The 18455-nt window shown below is 50.1% G+C and overlaps 1 protein-coding gene across 3 annotated transcripts in view; it reads right to left on the bottom strand.

Annotated features, from left to right (window-relative positions):
- The window catches only part of POC1A (POC1 centriolar protein A), an 80364-nt gene that overhangs the window by 31217 nt on the left and 30692 nt on the right, over window positions 1–18455 (bottom strand). For all 3 annotated transcript variants that reach the window (XM_003257151.2, XM_003257152.3, XM_003257150.2), the window contains exon 9: window positions 16108–16206. In XM_003257151.2, coding sequence (XP_003257199.1) covers window positions 16108–16206 — 99 coding nt within the window. The remainder of the gene's footprint in view (window positions 1–16107; window positions 16207–18455) is intronic.

Below are 18455 nucleotides of genomic sequence, written 5' to 3'. Positions count from 1 at the left end.
AGGGGTTGAGGGGTAGGTCTAAAATGAAGGATGGGGAATCTGCATGCCTGACCAACCCCTGGATTCCAGGCCTTGTCACACACAGAACCAGGACCACCTGGTTCCCAGGACCACAGGCCATCTCCCAGTCCCCTCTCAGAAAGTGGTCCCTTTGAGGCAGGGATCACAGGTGCCTGTCATCCTATTTCAACCTGTGTTGCTCACAGGCCTTGGGCATGTAGGAGATGCTGTATGCACAAACCAAGACTCCGTTCTCCTCACCCAGGCCCATGGCAAGATGGAGGACCTGCCCCAGGGCTGTGATGGCCACTCCTGGGCTTGACCCCCATCAATCTGCTGACTCTCCAGCCTCTCTCTGCAAGTATTTCCAAGAATTTTCCCCCACACAAAGGGGTGATTTTTCAAAACAGTGAAAGGATTTCCTTGATAGGCAAGAAATGGCAAGTTATTTGGTGTCTGACATGCCCCCAGGAGAAAGAAGTTGATCTGGGAGGTCTATCTTACTGAAGTGACACACATAGGTGAGGGAAGCCAGGAAGAAGAGAGCGAGATGAAGCAGGGAGGTGACGGCTAAGTAACTTCAAACCAGCAGAGGCAGTGAGGAAGCAGCAAGAACATGCCTTGGCACAGTGCGGTTCCTTCCCTGGAGGGGTTCAGAGCTGGTTGGAAAACAACCCCAGCCTTTAGGGGCTGGAGCCCTCCAGGTCATCACACTTGTTACAGTGAGAAATGCACACAAGGGTGGGGGGCAGCAAGGTGGAGCCGGTTTTAGGAACACAGAGCGGGAGGGCTGCATGGTGGAGGCTAGGAAGCCTCAGGAGGAAGCAGGTCCATCCTGGGCCAAGCCCACACTCCTGCTGAGTCTGTTCTGGAGTTCCTGGAGCAGATGCACCTCTGGAGCATCTTCAGAAACCACCACATAGGCAAGCAGGCGACCTGCCCTGCCCAACACCTATGTGGGAACATTCCCTCTCAACACACACCTGCTTCCTTGAGGGCGGCTCTGGTTCAGTTCAGCTCCACGTACACTCCCAAGGGCTCACTACAAGCTGGTGCTGAGTATCTTAGGGTTACCTGCCCCCTACCTGGAGACAGAAATGCCTACCCTCTCATAGCACATACCTGAACCGAAGTACCCTGGGAGGGAGATCAAGGATTCCGATAAAGCCCAAGTGCTGACTGTAGATTTCTTGTATATTAAACTGCTTTGAACTAATTTTAGAATTGGAGAAAAGTTGCAAAAAATAGTACAGAGAATTTCCATATATCCCTCTGCTAGTGTTAATGTCTTACATAACCATAGGACAATGATCAGACCAGGAAACTAACGCTGTGACAATACCATTAACCAAAATAGGAACCCCATTTGAACTTTACCAGTTTTTCTACTAATGTCCTTAGATCCTGATGTTCCAGAATCCTACCGATGCATTTATTATGTATTTAGCCTCCTCCCATCTGTGTCAGTTCCTTAGTCCTCCCTTGTCTTTCATGACCTTGACACTTCTGAAGAATATTGATCAGTTATTTTATCAAATGTTCCCTGACTTGGGTTTTATCATTAGATTCAGGTTATAAATGTTGGACACCACCAGAAAAGTGATGTGCACAGTATCACAGGGTTCATGTGGAAGGGCTTATATTACAGGGAATGTTGACCTTGATCAATGGTGACACTGACCTCTCTGCCAGGTTTCTCCAATGCAAAGTTACTATCTTTCCTGTGTAGTTAATTTTTGGGGACTGTGGATATTTGAAAGGGAACGTGTTGCTGTCATTACAAACTCTGTGTGTCAGCTCCGCTTGCAGCTGCCCCACAGATGAGGCATCTAATGAAGACGAGCGGCAGAGCCGACATCTCTGGGAGACGCCACAGCTCTCAGTGACAAAGAGGAACAGTAGCGGTTTATTTATAGATCCACTTGAAGACAGCTCATTGTAACTACTGGAGTTGAATTTTTAAAACCTCGGAACAAAGGCTGGCTATTTTAAACTCTCCTTGCACTTAGTTCAATGGAGAGTGTTAGAGCCATCGACCACACCCCAGGCATCACTCCCAAGCTCCGTAATTCATACTTTGTGCAGCATCACAGGACACGAGCAAAGCCTGCCAAGATAGATAAACAGGACTGGCTCTGCCCAACCCGCAGAAGCAGCAGCCCTCCACCAGAGCCCTCAGAGCCACCTGAGCAAATCAGTCAGAGCCCTCCACCAGCAGCCCCACGATTCCCAGGGAGGGGTTGCAGGAGGCTGTGTCCCATGGGGTCAAACGGCCTCTCCTTTCCTGGAAAATGAAGTCGCAGACAGCTGTTATGAACCAAGGTTACATCACCTCTTCCCTTCCCTCCCCCTGCAGGCTTCAAAGACAGCCAGTGCCCCCCAGCGGATGCCTGGCCCAAGATAGCCAGCAGTAGCTGGCCCACCTGTGCCTGACCCACCTCCAGGAAGGAGTGAGGAGCTCACAGTACCAAACTCTCCTGGAGGACATCAGGAGTGTGGTGTGAGCCCAGACGCGCCTCTTTCCCCAAGCCCAAGACAGCTCCAGGCCAAAGCCCTCTCAGCTACTCCATCTACCAGAACCATGGCTCGGGGAAGGGGGAGCAGAGAACATGGGTTTTCTCAAAGCTTCCCGCATCCTTATTTGAACAATGACACAATGTGGGAAAATGTGAATGTGGACTAGATATTTGATATGAAGGAACTATTAATTTCATCAGATGTGATAAGAGCACTGCTATTATATAACTAAGAAATGGCCTTATTTGGAGTAAAAAATGATATATCTGGGATTTTTAAAACCACTCAAACTCTTCTTTAAAATGTGGGGGAAACAGATGAAATGAAATTAGCAAAATGTTGAAGCTAGGTGAGTGGTACATGGGGTTTGTTACATTATTCTATCTTTTGTGCTAGCTTGAAATTTCCACAATACAAAGGTTTTTCTGTTTTGTTTTGTTTTAATTAAAAAAAACAACAAAAAAAACCTTCCTGGCGACTGAAAGGAGCTGTGGAGCTGAGGCCAGGCAAGTGGGACTCCAAGAGGAAGCTCAGCCACAGGATCACCTCCACTCTGGTGTCCTGGGATTTGCAAGCATAGGAGGCAGATGACTTTGTCTAAGTCTACGGAACGTTCTGACCAGCCTTTAGCACTGCCACAGAGAAAGCCCCTGATGGCAACAAGTACTCAGCGAATCCTGCAGCAATGTCCGGACCTTCAAAGAAACTAATTGTAAGATAATCTCCATGGAAACCATCTATTCTGATTTTTTTTCCATGGCAACCAATAAGAACATAAACACAAGCACTATCCAACACCCTTACACCACATGGCAATGCTGCTGTCCAATCTGGAAAATATAAACCACAAAGGGTTTTTTTCCATTTAAAATGAAAAGAAGTTCTGAAACTTCTAGTCTAGGCATGCAGACGCTACCACCCTCTGTTGCCCCGCCACTGCCCACACCACCCCATGTCATCTGCCCCCCAAAACTGACAAATAAGGCCAGAAGGTAGCTTCCTTCTTTTAGTCTGAGACCATCAAAAATGCCAAAAGAAAAGACAGCCCGCCTCTAGCCTCACACACTCAACTTATGCTGCCCACAGACATGAGAATGCTTTGACTTCCTGAGCATTTTTTATGTGCCAGACACATACTGAGCACCATGGCAAGAGCAAGGCCCCAGCCCTCCAGGGAGAAAAGTTAGGTCTGTAAATAACAGACAACAGGAGAGGGGGGCTGCTCCAGGTAGGAGAGTGCTCCGGGCAGGTGGAGCAGGAAGAACTCACTGCTGCCGGCCTCCCAAGGAAGGCTGCATGGAGGAGGTGCCATCTGGAAAGAGACTAAAAGGATGAGCGCAACACCACTAGGAGCAGTCAATGGTGGCCCCCAAAATCAGTCAGACTTAAGAGACAGGTTTATTTCTACCTGTGGCTCATTTATTTCATTTTCAGGTTTCTGAGCTTAAAAAAGTAGAATGAGGCCGGGCGTGGTGGCTCACGCTTGTAATCCCAGCACTTTGGGAGGCCGAGGCGGGCGGATCATGAGGTCAGGAGATCGAGACCACGGTGAAACCCCATCCCTACTAAAAATACAAAAAATTAGCCGGGCGTGGTGGCGGGCGCCTGTAGTCCCAGCTACTCAGAGAGGCTGAGGCAGGAGAATGGCGTGAACCCGGGAGGCGGAAGTTGCGGTGAGCCGAGATTGCGCCACTGCACTCCAGCCTGGGCGACAGAGCGAGACTCCGTCTCAAAAAAAAAAAAAAAAAAAAGTAGAATGAAAACAAAAGAACAGAATAAAAGGGAAGAAAGATCCTTAAATGCCAAAGCCCTCGGTTCTTGTCTACCCTGTCTGCTTTGCAGCAAACAATTGTTACAAGACGATTCTTGTGGCCTCTGTGGGCTCTCCTGTGGAGAGGTGATGATGGGGCTTTAGATTGCCTGTCATCACTATCGGCAAAAAGGCAGTGTCATAGCAGTGGCCCCAGTGTGTGAAGCAAAAAGTCCTTCAAGGCATGCAGCCTGGCTCTGCCTGGGGCCATGTGTGCCTTGTAGGAAAGCATCACAGTGTTGAGACTCCACTTTCTGTCCTGTGACTCAGGTTCATTTCCCCACACACACATGTGGAATCTCCAATAACCCTGAGCCCAAGCTTTGGCTGCCAGGGGAAAAGGAAAACCCAAAACAGTTCTGGAACTCTTGAAAGAGATAACGAAGCTCTCAAAGGAGTGTGTGGGCCTGGGTTTATATGCCAAATGTGTACTGATGCACGCAGAGCTGGACCCAAGGGCCTCCAGACTTTGTCTGGATTCCTGAGTCAGGTTGCTCTGTCTTCCTGATACTGTGATTGTCTTAATACGCTTTTCCCTGGATGTCTGAGAACACACCTCCCATTGGTTTAAGTCATTAAATAGGCCTTCCTTCCTCAACATCATGCAACTCTCCTCTGGAGAGGAACCTACTTGCTTTTAGAATGGATGGGAATTTTTCTAGTGACAGGAAACACCATTAGCCCCTCAAGGGGGCAGTTCAGAGAAGGGAGTTCTGGCTTCCACTCCAACCTTGCCACCTCTACCCTAATCGCTGTTTCAGGGCTTGTTTCTGCTCTTGCTACCTGGAGGCACCTCTTCAAAAGGCTCTGCAGGCCGGGCACGGTGGCTCACACCTGTAATCCCAACACTTTGGGAGGCCAAGGCGGGCAGATCACCAGAGGTCAAGAGTTTGTGACAAGCCTGGCCAACATGGTGAAACCCTGTCTCTACTAAAAATACAAAAATTAGCCAGGCGTAGTGGCAGGCCTGTAATCCCAGCTACTCAGGAGGCTGAGGCAGAAGAATCTCTTGAACCGGAAGGCAGAGGTTACAGTAAGCCAAGATTGCGCTATTGCATTCCAGCCTAGGCAAGAATGGCTAGACTCCGTCTCAAAATAAAAATAAAAATTAAAATTAAAAAAAAAAAAAAGAGGCTCTGCAAATAAGACCTTCATCTGGGGTTCAAATGTTAAGCCATATACACCCAAGCCATCTCTGGCTCAGACAGAGACTCTCACCATCTGCTTCCCTAAAGCCTAGCAGGCTGTCTGGAGGATGGGAGCTGGCCTAGGCATCCACATGCGCAGGGTGAGAAGTGCGAGACAGGACATCAAGACAGCAAGGGAGACACCAAGGATAACACGGGAGACAGGTGGCCTGGAGAATACAGATCCAAGAATAGGTGACTGGACTAATGGCAGGAGTACTAAGGGGCAGGACAGAAGGCGGGACAGAACAACAGGCCTGGCAGAGGCTCACAGCAGAGCCACAGCGAGTCCCATCTTCCTTACTACTGATGTCCTCAGCTGGTAATAAAACCACATGCCTGCCTGTCTGGTTGTAAACAGAGCCTTGGTAGATGCCTTTGGGTTGAAAGGGCCCACGAGGCAGCACTGGACTTTCTTTCTTGCTTTCTTTATTTTTGAGACAGGGTCTCACGCTGTCACCCAGGCAGTGGTGCAATCATAGTTCACTGCAGCCTTGAACTCCTGGGCTCATGCAATTCTCCCACCTCACCCCTGAACAGCTGGGACTACAGATGCATGCCACCAAGCCTGGCTGGGCTTTCTTTAAACAGTGCACTGAGATTAGAACCAAGGTTGGCTGGGCGTGGTGGCTCACACCTGTAATCTCAGCACTTTGGGAGGCCAAGGTGGGTGGATCACCTGAGGTCAGGAGTTCAAGACCAGCTGGCCAACATGGCGAAATCCCATCTCTACTAAAAAAATACAACAAATTAGCCGGGTGTGGTGGTACATGCCTGTAATCCCAGCTACTCAGGAGGCTGAGACACGAGAATTGTTTGAACCCCGGAGGCGGAGGTTGCAGTGAGCCGAGATCACGCCACTGCACTCCAGCCTGGGTGACAGAGCCAGGCACTGTCTCAAAAAATACCAAAACCAAACAAACAAACACATAAAAAAAGAACCAAGGTCATACCCTTTTCCTGTTCTGGAAAGCAGCAGACTACAGCGGGCTGCGAAAGGACACTGATTTTCTGATTGCCTCTCCCAAGCTGTACCCACGACGAGTCATAGAAACTTCGAAGATAAAGAGACTTACTTCTTCCCCTAATTCCCCTGCCCGGGATGCCATGGTCACAATAGGCTAGACTGTTTTCCAAAAGACCAGTGGTTCTCCAAGTGAGTCCCTGGATCAGCAGCATCAGCATCACCTAGAAATCTGTTAGAAATGTGAATTCCCTATTAAATCGGATACTCTGGGTGTGGGGCCCAGCAAGCTGTGTTTTAACAAGCCCTCAGAGTGATTCTGAGGCACACTAAAGTTTGAGAACCACTGCAGGAGGCTTACTACGATAACTGTCAAATGTTAAAAGGCCTGTCTCTTCACCATCACTGCCTGGGAAGCCCAACTAGCACCTCCTAATGGATTTCTGCAAATGCTGTCCTCATGCTTATCAAAGGCAACTCCTCCCTCGTGGGAAACATAGTGACTATTTAACATTGTACCTGGCAATAACATCAGTGGTAGCCTCTGGACGAAAAAGGAGCTGGGACCCTGCCCTGGGCCTGGGTGGCCCCACTTCCAGGAGCACTGGCATCTTTGGTGCTCCTGGATCTTGCAAACACCACATTACTCACCAGCCACTGGCCAAAGGTGCTCTGTTTCAAGCCCCAAAACTGTAGTTTGGGGGCTGGGCACGGTGGCTCACGCCTGCAATCCCAGCATTTTGGGAGGCCGAGGTGGGTGGATCACCTGAGGTCAGGAGTTCAAGACCAGCCTAGCCAACATGGTGAAACACTGTCTCTACTAAAAATACAAAAGTTCGCCGGTGTGGTGGTGTGCACCTGTAATCCCAGCTACTCAGGTGGCTGAGACAGGAGAATCGCTTGAACTCGGGAGGCAGAGGTTGCAGTGAACTGAGATCACGCCACTACACTCCAGCCTGGGTGACAGAGAGAGACTCTGTCTCAAAAAACAAAAACAAACAAACAAAAAAACAAAAAAAACAAAACCTGTAGTTTGGTAACAAATATTGAATCTTTTTTATTTTTAGTATCCACTCTCTTACCACTGAAACTAAGAAACCCAGAGCACTTTCCACGAATTCTATTGAGATAAAGGTGGAGGAAAATGCAACCCGAGTATGAAAGGGGACATCTTATCTGGAGGCCCCTGCCACCCAAAGCAAAGACTGCTGTGGCCTCTCTTCTGCAGGAAGGTCTCTTGCAGAGTGAGCCCATGAAATGAAAAATGCACAAAGGACACAATGTCAACTGCTGGGGAGAAATCGGGGTGCAGAGAATTGAGACAACCTGCGTAAGGTTACAGGAGACACGCCACCTCAGGCTGGGTCCCAGCCTCGGCTCAGACCAGCACACTGGGGCAGCGCAGCTCTTACTGCCAACTAAGTTCTTGAAGTGGCTCCCAGGGCCAGAAGTTTCTAGTATCTACCTTCCACCTTCCTAGTGGGGCTGCCTGAAAATCCTTTCCAGGAAAGACATGCTTGTAAGCTGCCTGTTCTCATACCAGGAAGGTGCCTAGCCAGATCCCTGGCATCCCCCATGCTGTGCCCAGCCCCAGTACATCCCATGTAATCCGGAGATGCCCCACAGAACTGGAACCACAGGGTCTGCAGGGGGATTACACGGATGAGTACAAGGGAGGTGCACCTGACAGAGCATTGTGGGAATGTAGACACCAGGAGACCCTGAAGCAGCACTGACAGGGGTCCACACATGAGCATGCATGTGCACACACACAGGGGAAGGCATGGTTATCTGTCCCAGGGGTGAGGATGCTAGGCTCCTTTTTCCCACTGAGAAATGAGGAGACGCCCCCTTGCTCTTTTCCAGTCAGGGTCTCTTCTTAGTGTTCCTGCACTTCAGTCCCAGAGACAAGGACTTGGCTGGGGCCCAGGCTATTCACCAGCAGGTCACCTCTGGGCTCAAAGTTCCTCCTCTGTGTGGCATAGGGGGCAGGAATGAATTTCCCCCAAGAGCCAGAGATGGGCCACCTGGTAAGTCCCAGGAAACATGAAAAAGAAAGCCCCCACTGTTCCTAAGTCATCCCATAAAGCTGGCCCTGGCAAAGCCCCACAATAGCCACACGAGGTGGAATGGTGCCCCTTAGAAGAGGGTCTGCTTTGCCATTTCCACCAAGCTCTCATTCACACTGATAAAAAGGACTGTGGGCAATGCCAGCTATTCAGCCAAAGGGTGTGAGCAAAGTGAGAGCCACAACACATTAATAGGCACATCTTGACCCCCAGAGATGCCCTGAGCCCAAGGGCACGGGCAGCTTGAGGTGTTGGGGGTTTGGGCCCCATGAAGCCATGCCTTTTCCAAGTTGGGTAACTTGCCTGGGCATCTTCTGACTTGCCTGCAGCAGGCAGAAAGCCAATAGTTCCCTTTAATGGTATTGTTTTTTTAAGAGATGGGGGTCTCACTACGTTACCCAGGCTGGTCTTGAACTCCTGGGCTCAAGCCAGCCTCTTGCCTCAGCCTCCCAAAGTGCTGAGATTACAGGTGTGAGTCACTGCATCCTACCAACTTTAATGGTCTTGAAAAAATTAGATGCCAGGATTGGGGTCAAGTGGAGAAGGGAGAGGCTCTTCTCTAACACATATAAATCTGGGGTTCACTCCCACTCCAAACACCTACAACACCGCTCTTGCTAAGAATCCCTTGAACCCACACTTCTCCCCTCTACAGAAAGCGAATGCCAAACCATAAATCTATGTTCTCATTAAGCGACCCAAGTCCTCCCAAGTGAGAAGCAAATCTGCCGCAAGGTCTGAGGGCTAGTGTCCCCTAAAATTCCTGTGTTGAAATCCTAACCCCAAAGTAATGGTATTAGGAGGTGGGGCCTTTGGGAGGTGATTAGTTCATGTGGGTGGAGCCATCAGGTTTGGATTAGTGCCCTTATGAAAGAGACCCCAGAGATCTAGCTAGCCCCTTCCACCACGCGAGGACACAGTGAGAAGGAGCCATCTATGAAGCAGAAAACAAACCCTCACCAGACACTAAACCCGTTGGTGCTTTGCTTGGACTTCCCAGCCTCCAGAACTGTGAGAAATAAAATTTCTATATTTATAATCTACCTAGTCTATGGTATTTTGTTATAGCACCCTGAGCAGACTAACACATAATCTATGAGGCAAGGGATGAGAAAATACTTAACCAGTATAAGGTACATTATTTGGGTGATCGTTACACTAAAAGCCCAGACTTCACCCCTACACAATATACCAAGTAACAAAACTGCACTTGTACTTCTGAAATGTATACAAATAATTTTTAAAAATCCATGAGGCAGATGAGGTGGAAATGGGTCTCCTCTTCCTGCTTCTCCAACCCTCTAATTCCTCAGGCAAGGCACCTGGAGTGAGAACCCAGACCTTAAAAATCCACAGGCACCCAGGACCCCCAGATCCAAAGCATAAGGGAAAATCTAGTGCCAAGAATCTCTAGGCCAGGAATCAGGGTCCCACAAACCCCTAAGTGAAGCCCACCCCTGTGGCAATGCCCCAAAACAGAAATGTGGGAGCTGAAGGACAGGCACAGGAGGTGGCTGGTGCTTTACTCTCAGTATCAGAGGAACTAGGAAGAAGAAATAGGCCATCCTTCGGCACGGATGAGGCTCAGGTCAGATGTCCTCAAATGACCCACCTCCCTCTTCCAGAGGACAGTTCAAGCACTGAGGCTCTGGGGATCCTGGGCATCCTGTCCTGAGGAATTCCATGGCAGAAGGACAAGTCTGTTTCCACCCACTCACAGATCTGCTCTCTCATCTGGGAGCACAGAGGACTTGGGTCTGCCATCAGGAAACACAATTTTGATGCCTGCAAGGGTCTAAAAACCTCACTGGCCCTCACTACGATGACCTGCGGAGAGGGGTCAACATGGAAAATTATAAGTGCTCCCATTATTGCCCGCTGTCCCTCACCCCAGCAAGTTTTGAACACATAATCTCCTGGATTGGCTTTCAGTCAGGGAGGGGAAAAGAACCCTTTTTAAAGTAGCTAAAGCTTGGTGGGGCAGGCATGGTAGTTCACACCTATAATCCCAATGCTTTGGGAGGTGGAGGCAGGAGAACTGCTTGAGCCCAGGAATTTGAGACCAGCCTGGACAAGACAGGGAGACCCTTTCTCTACAAAAAATTTTAAAAATTAGGCCAAGTGCGGTGGCTCACGCCTGTAATCCTAGCACTTTGGGAGGCCGAGGCAGGTGGATCACCTGAGCTCGCGAGTTCGAGACCAGCCTGGCCAACATGATGAAATCCCGTCTCTACTAAAAATACAAATTTTAGTCAGGCGTGGAGGTGCATGCTTGTATTCCCAGCTACTCGGGAGGCTGAGGCACAAGAATCTCTTGAACCCGGGAGGCGGAGATTATAGTGAGCCAAGATCACGCCATTGCACTCCAGCCTGGGTGACAGCACAAGACTCTGTCTCAAAAAAAAAAAAAAAAAAAAAAAAAAAATTAGCTGGGTGTGGGGGCACACGCCTATAGTCCCAGCTACTCAGGAGGCCGAGACAGGAGGATCGCTTCAGCCTGGGAGGTTGAAGCTGCAGTGAGCCACAATTGTGCCACTGTAGTTCAGCCTGGGTGACAGAGCGAGACCCTGACTCAAAATAAATAGCTAAAGCTTGATGAGCACTTGTCATGTGCCAGGCAGATGCACCACGCATGAAATCCCACGAAGGAGGGCCCAGCTTCTCTCCAAACGACAGAAGAGAAAACCGTGCCTCACAGATGTCTGGCCACTTTCCCAGGGCCACACCCCAGGCATGGTAGAGCAAGGATTTAATCACAGGTTGGCTGGAAGCTAGAACCCAGGCTCTTAACCACAGATGAGCTTTCCTCCTTAAAATGAGATCTTGAGAGGTGAGTGGAGAAAAGCACTCAGCCCTAGAACTCAAGGTTAATGTGTGAACCGGACAGCAGCCAACCCTTAGAACTCAGAAAGTGGGGTTTTTTTTCCTCCCATTTCACTGAATTACCTAGAACTCTGTGTTCTCCTCCCACCCCACCCAGCGCAACCTTTCTTCCCCATTGCATAACGGGCCCTCAGACATTTGGAAGGAGGGCAAAAATAAGTCAATCAAGCAAATGCATTTTTGCTATTTAAAAAGTGGTTAAAAATGCTTCTGTGGTTGAGCAGAAGTCCATCCTATAGTGGCAGGGGTTTGGGAGGTGTTAAATTCAAGGTCAGCCAAGATACAGGGGTCTTTATGCCTCGGGGACAGGCCCCAAAGAACAGACAGCAAGAGGGTGGACAAGAGTAGAGGGGGCCAGGGCTGTGGCAGGGAACAGAGCTAAGCACTAGACCCTTGAAAACACTAGCACGGGCACCCGATGCAGACCACTCCCAGGGGCCCCCATCCCTTGCCCACACTCAAGCCCCTCTGGGAGGTGCTCATTTGCCTGCAAATGGCTCTTCTAACCTTCCTCTAGCCTTGTAGCATGTCACAAGGCAAAACATGGAGCTTCTGTCCACCCTCAGCCCAGAGCATGGCCTGGAATCCTTCATCTGCAATCTTCTAAGCAGAGAAGGTTCCCCAGCCACAAGCCCTGAAATCCCTCCTCATGCACAACTCAGCCAAGAATAGAGGGAAAATGGAACCCATTATTCTCATTCTGAATGGCTGGGAAATGGCTTTTGCTTTTCAACATGAAATGTGCCTAAAAATAAGCTGTGAATTTCAACCAGAGGTTGAAAATAGCTCTGCAGTGAACAGAGCTCTATTCAGAGTGGGCTCAAGGACAACCTTCATTCCAAGATCTGAGAGCTGAAGTACTGCAGTCAGAGAAAGGGTCATGGGCAGGGGGTTTTCCTGGGCAGAAGGACCATCATAGGCTCACAGGGCTGCCCTTGCCGTGGTCTGCTAGTGGGTAAGTAAAGTAGGGGGTCCATGCAGGGTCTGCCCCTCTGGCTTTCGACTGCTACACTGGAATGGGGACATGGTGAGGAATTCAACACCTACACCTGCCCAATGGGCTTCCTAGAATCCCCAAATGCCCAGGAGTGTTTCACAAGGCTTCAGGGCCTGAGGCCCAGGGTGTAGACAGAGCTGATGTAGGCAGAGGATCATTAGATTCATGAGTTCTTGGGGCATGGCTATGGTGCCCATGAGCTCTTTGAGAAGTCGAGCCACACTGGTCAGCCACCAAACCACTGACCAGATATTCTCCCAGAGCCAGGGGAGCCTTTAGTCAGGAAAGGCAAAAACACTCTCCAATTTTTAAGTGAAGAAAACCAAGTAGTTGCTAAAGGCAAAAGGTTTTTTTTTTTTTTTTGGTTGTTTACCATCACCTCCAGAAGACTGAGACCAAACAAGATTCCTACAAAATGACTTCTGTTAGAAACCCAGGCTGAGACACCTGGGCCACTATTGCTGCTGGTGGTGGGAGCCCAAATCTGGCCCAATTGAACAGAGTCCTCACACTCAGGGCTGCTGGAATAGCAGTCCTCGTCTGCATGCCCCTCTCCCACCTCATCCCCGTGCTCCTCCCACTGCTAAGACAGCCCCATCTCTAGACACATTCCCACACTCCTCCCACTGCTAGGTCAGCTTCTTTTCTGGGCTCCCCACTGAGGCAAGACTTATTGCAGTGATTCTAAGCTGGGGACAATTCTGCCCACCAGAGGGACATTTGGCAGCATCAGAAGACTTTTTTTTTTTCCAGAGACAGAGTCTCACTCTGTCATCCAAGCTGGAGTGCAGTGGTATGATCGTAGCTCACGATAGCCTCCAATTCCTGGGCTCAAGCGCTCTTTCCGTCTCAGCCTCTCAAGTGACTAGGACTACAGGGGAGTGCCATCATGCTCAGCTAATTTTTAAATTTTTTTGTAGAGACAGGATCTTGCTGTGTTGACCAGGCTGGTTTGAACTCCTAGGCACAAGCGATCCTCTAGTCTCAGCCTCTCAAAGTGCTGAGATTACAGGTGTGGGCCACCATGTCTGGCCCACATCTTTACTCACTAGATGCTACCGGCATCTAGTGAGTAAAGGCCAAGGATGCTGCTAAATATCCCACAATGCACAAAACGGCCCCCCACAGCAAAGAATGATCTGGCCCAAAATATCAATAGTGCTGAGGGTGAGAAACCCTGGGTTACTGGAAGGCCAGTACATGGACAGTGCTGGAGGGACAGAGGCTCATCAGACTCACAAGCTCCTGAGACATGGCTGCAGTGCTCCTGGGCTCCCTATGGGGCTGAGTCACTCTGGCCAGCCATGGAACCAGTCCCCAGATATGGTCTCAGTGCCAGGGAAGCCCTTGGGCAAGAAGGGCGAGAGCACACTCATCAGCTTCCCTTCCTATCTCAGAAGAAAACTGAACCACTGAACAGTGTTATAAAAAGTAGCTCTCCTCAGTTTGGAAAGATGAAGATCTGGAAATAGACGGTGATGGTTGCACAACACTGTGAATATATTTAATGCCACCAAATTGTACACTTAAAAATTGTTAAATTGGTAAACTTTGTGTTATATATGTATGTATCACAATAAAACAAGGCAAAACAAACTAAAAACCTAGCTCTCCTCTTGGCCTGGGAGTCCTCAGATTAGAGAAGTCCTGAAGGTTGACACCACATGGCATGTGTGTGTCAGTGAAAGTGTATCTGGAAGAGGACTTACATCCACTCAGGGTCTCAGAGGGGCTTATGACAAATAAGGAAAAGAGGTCCGATCTGAACCAAGAATGATTTTAGGATTAACAAGTCACTTGGCGGGGGTCTCAAAGTTCTTGTCAGAGCCTGCCTATGGGGGTATTCAGGTACCATGTGGAAATGTTGGTTTGGGAAGACCAGGTATTTTGCCTGGGGCCACACATCCAGGGTTCAGACCCAGTTCTCTGACCCCAGGACCCACATCCTTTCCCCTATTTGAGGCCCACGCAGTGAGGGCCAGTGGGCAGAGCTGTGACTACAACTCCAACGTGAGTCTGTAGATAGTATGGGAACAAGTGGTTGCTCTAAGCACTGCCGAGCTGTTCACCCACTCATGCCCCATCCTGCCATGCTGGGATCCCCCACTCATAGCTCTGGGAAGCAAAGGTGCTCCATACTCCATTGCTGAGCCAGGACTAAAGGAACAAGAAGCAGTTCATCCAAGTTATTTTCCTAATAGCTGTAAGAACATGGGATTCTCCCCCAGCTGGTAGATATTAACCATTCCCAAGCGGCAGATGTCAGTGCCCTCCCTTGAAATGCGGAAAAGCAGCCAGCAGTCCTCTGCCACCCAAGTTTCTAGCTTTGCTCAGAGGGGTCAGCCTGGTGGGACCCCAGGTCCAGGCATCTGGGGAAGGTGACTAAGCCCCAGGTGTCTCATCTGTGAATTGAGCAGTATATTTACCCACTCATTCTGATGAGATAAGGAATAAACAGGGTAGTGAGCATAAAAGGCCTTGGCTGTGGCTCACCAGAAGTGCCTAATAGAGAGGGATTCACAGGAAAGAGGGCAGGGACCTAGAGGTCTGCTGGGTCCCAGGGGCCTCAACCCTGCAGTGTGAAATGCCTTTCTGGGTAGAAGATGAACTGGCAGCAAACAGTGCATCATGCAGCCCAGTCATCCCCCAACAAACCCAAAAGCTGGAAACTGGCCACGGATTAGCAAGTACAGAGGACAGCCAAGAGACCAGCCAGGACGGCAACCCTTGTAAGAAAAACCATAAATCCCAACTGGGCCAATGCCTAGAGGCAGCCCAGGACACAAAACAGGGGGCATGTGTGTGTGTTGGGGTGGGGAGATGGAGGGTCTATCTGCTGCAGCCACAGAAGCCCTGGGACAGACTCAGGAGGCTTCCTAGTTCTATTCTGGGCCCCAGCCTTGACTTGCTGGAGGCCTTGGGTGAGCGGCTTCCTGTTGTTTGGGCCAGTATCCGTGTGGGGGGGGCCACGCTCTCTCTATGGTGGAACGGAGAGACATCTGAAGAGCCTGTGGCCATAGGAGCTTAAAACCCTCAAGGTTCCACAACCTTGGCTTCAATATTTATTTCAGCCCAAGCTGAATATGACCTTATTTAATGAGACTGTATCAGTTACCAATTTTTTCCCCAAATATTTATCAAAAATATTAACTATTTAAATTCAGGAACACTGAATATTCTTTTACCAACAGAGGTACTAAAAATGGTTTGTGGCTGAGGAACTTCCTCTCCATGGTTAGAAAAAAAAAGGGAGGGAAGTGAAAGCAACAGGGCTGGGCCTTTCCCATTTGTCCCAGCTGTGGCTTCAGGCCCTGAACTCTCTAGGAGCCCCACATTTGGGTCCCGTGACCCAGGGTTCAGTATGGGACGGGTCCCTCGTCTCCTAAGGCCTCAATCAAACAGCAGCAGATGCCATGGAAACACGCTCCCACCAAATGGCACAGGCCTGGGGCACCCGGCAGCTTGCTGTAACAGCCTCTTTGTGTCTTATTCGTTCACTCTAGATGGAAAACAAAGCACCAAACTTCCAAAGTATTTGGTAAATGACAAGATCTTACTAGGGTCCCTTTCCCGAGACAGGCCTAAACCTCCTCCCTCACCGTCTCCAAGCCCGGAGCTGTTCACCATGACCTAGCCCACCAGAGTCACACAGCTCAGGATATGCCTGCCAAGCCACTTACCAGATTCCCCATGGAGCTGGCCAGTGTGGCTGGGGGCCTCGGCACTTTCATGACTTCTCCATGATCAACAATATCAAAGTTACTCTTCCAAACCATCACCTGCCAAAACCAACAGGCACACCAAGTCAGGAGGAGAAAATCCCCTTGCCAGTCCTTCACTGAGGAAATGGGCTCAGAGGCCATGCCCAAAGTTCTGAGCCATGGTGGGATAGTGGTCCCCACCTGACACCCCAACTCAATTCCGGGACCTACCCCACCTCCCTGGGGAGCAGGCTTTGTGGACAGGCCTCAAGAGGACCTGGATGTGACCAGGATGGACTACCATAGCGTGACACCACCAGGCCTTCGCACTTGCTGGTTCATCTCCCTAGGGTGTCACAGGCCCGAGCTTCATGGGGTTGGCTCCTTCACAGGCTGAAGTGTCTGCTTCAACAGCACCACCTTCTCAGAGAGGCCTTCTGTGAATGTTCATCATAGCCCTCTATTTACTTCCTTCATAGCATCAGAGTAGGGAGTTATTTAATCCCCTTTTCATTGTTTATCATCTGCCTCTGAACTAAAATAGAAGCTCCTGCAGGCGGTGGCCTGGCCTGTTACACTGTGAGAAGTGGTTAACACATGGACTCCAGGCCAGAACACTCCTTACTGAATGGCCCAAGGCAAGGGACTCAACCTCGTGCCTCAGTTCCTGCATCTGCGAGACGGGGATGAGCCTAGTTCCCATCTCATGGGGCTGCTGTGAGGCTCACAGGAGACAGCCTGGCAGACGCGGGCACACAGGAAGTACTCAACAACACACTCATCATCCCAAGGCTAACTCAGCCATGAAAAACACGTCCTATTCCGGGTGTCCTCCTATCAACAGGACCATGTCCCTCGGCTCCTTGAACACAGCTGAGGGAGGCACCTGGCTGGGGAGCAAGAGCGCTCCCTGCTGGAGGCTGCTGGCCATGCATGACGGTGTGCTTCCAGGGCCACTTCCAGGATGGCTGGCTTGGGCGTCACAAGAGAACTGGGGAGTGTGTGGCCAGCGGTCACTGAGGCCACAGAAAAACCACCATATCCACACAAGATGAACACTCCATATGCCCTGGACACCATCTTTGTCTGTCAGGACACAGCTGTGAGCCTCGTTCTTCAGGAGGCTCCTCACCACTCTCCGAGCAGCTCCACTATTTCCTCTCCCAGATGGATGGTGTCTAGGGTCATGTACATATCACCTTACAAACAGAACGTTAGCACACACGCACCCTTGTTTACAGGGTCTTCATGTCACTGCAAATCTAACTGCTGAATAAATTCCTAACAGTAGAGTGGCTATCATGAATGCAAATAGACAATGCCAGTGTCACTCTGAAAAAGCTCAGAGTATATTAAACAGGCAGCCTGGGAGCTGATGGCAGCGCTGCTGGACCTACTTTCCAACAGGCTGCCTCTCCTACTATGTCAGTTGATTCTACCATGACTCTATTTACTGTGGGAAGTTACCAGTTTCCCTGTCTTCTAAGCAATAAGCCAGGCTTCATGCTCAGGGAAGGCTCAGGAGTCACTTTTGCCTTCTTCCTCCCTCGTCTGCTAGAGCAGGACTGGTGCTGGTGTGGGAAGACGCCTGCTGTCTCTAATCCAGGCTGTGGTCAAAGAGCCTCCAACTACCCTCTGCCTTACTGGAAGAGACTCAACCAAAATTGGTAAATTTGGCTGAGACCAGGACTCATATAGGCCAATAGGACTCTTCTAGGCTGAGCAGCCAGAGCTAAGAGACTGGGCAGCGGTGGAATAAACATTCTCAGCCATCCATCAGGTCAACAGTGGCACAGAACAGCCACCCTTTCCTCCTTGCCTCATCAGGGGCTGCAGTTCTCTGGACAAGAGGACCATGCGGACACTGGAGAAACACTGCTGACGGGTGGACTCTTCAGTGCTCCTGGCCTCCCCAGTGCCAGGGTCTGAACTAGGCCCCAGAAGCAGGATGCCTGCCAGGAGACAGGTCATTGGTGGGTAGCAGTCAGGGCAAAAGGCACCAGGGCTGACAGGCTGAAGCCTCAGAGCAGAGGGTGACAAGGTGGGATAGGACCTCTTCACAAAGTCCTCTCTCTGCAGCCAAAAATACTGAAAATGCTGACCCCTCAAACAGTGTCCAAGGGGGCTGGGAGCAAAGGGCAGCAGATGACAGAGCAGAGGCTCCCAGGGCAGGAGAATGACTCTGAAGTGAGACAGGCCCCAGTACTTGCCCCAGCTCTAGCATCTGCTGGGACTTAGTTTCCTCATCTACAGCATGGGAAGATGAGAGAGCCTCATCTCCCACATGGAGATGTCATGAGAATTAAGTGAGGTATGAAGCTCTTGTC

The sequence above is a fragment of the Nomascus leucogenys genome, chromosome 4 (assembly GCF_006542625.1).
Source record: "Nomascus leucogenys isolate Asia chromosome 4, Asia_NLE_v1, whole genome shotgun sequence".
NCBI lineage: Eukaryota > Metazoa > Chordata > Mammalia > Primates > Hylobatidae > Nomascus > Nomascus leucogenys.
Note: the sequence above shows the minus strand (reverse complement) of the source record. Positions and strands in the feature narration are given on the sequence as shown.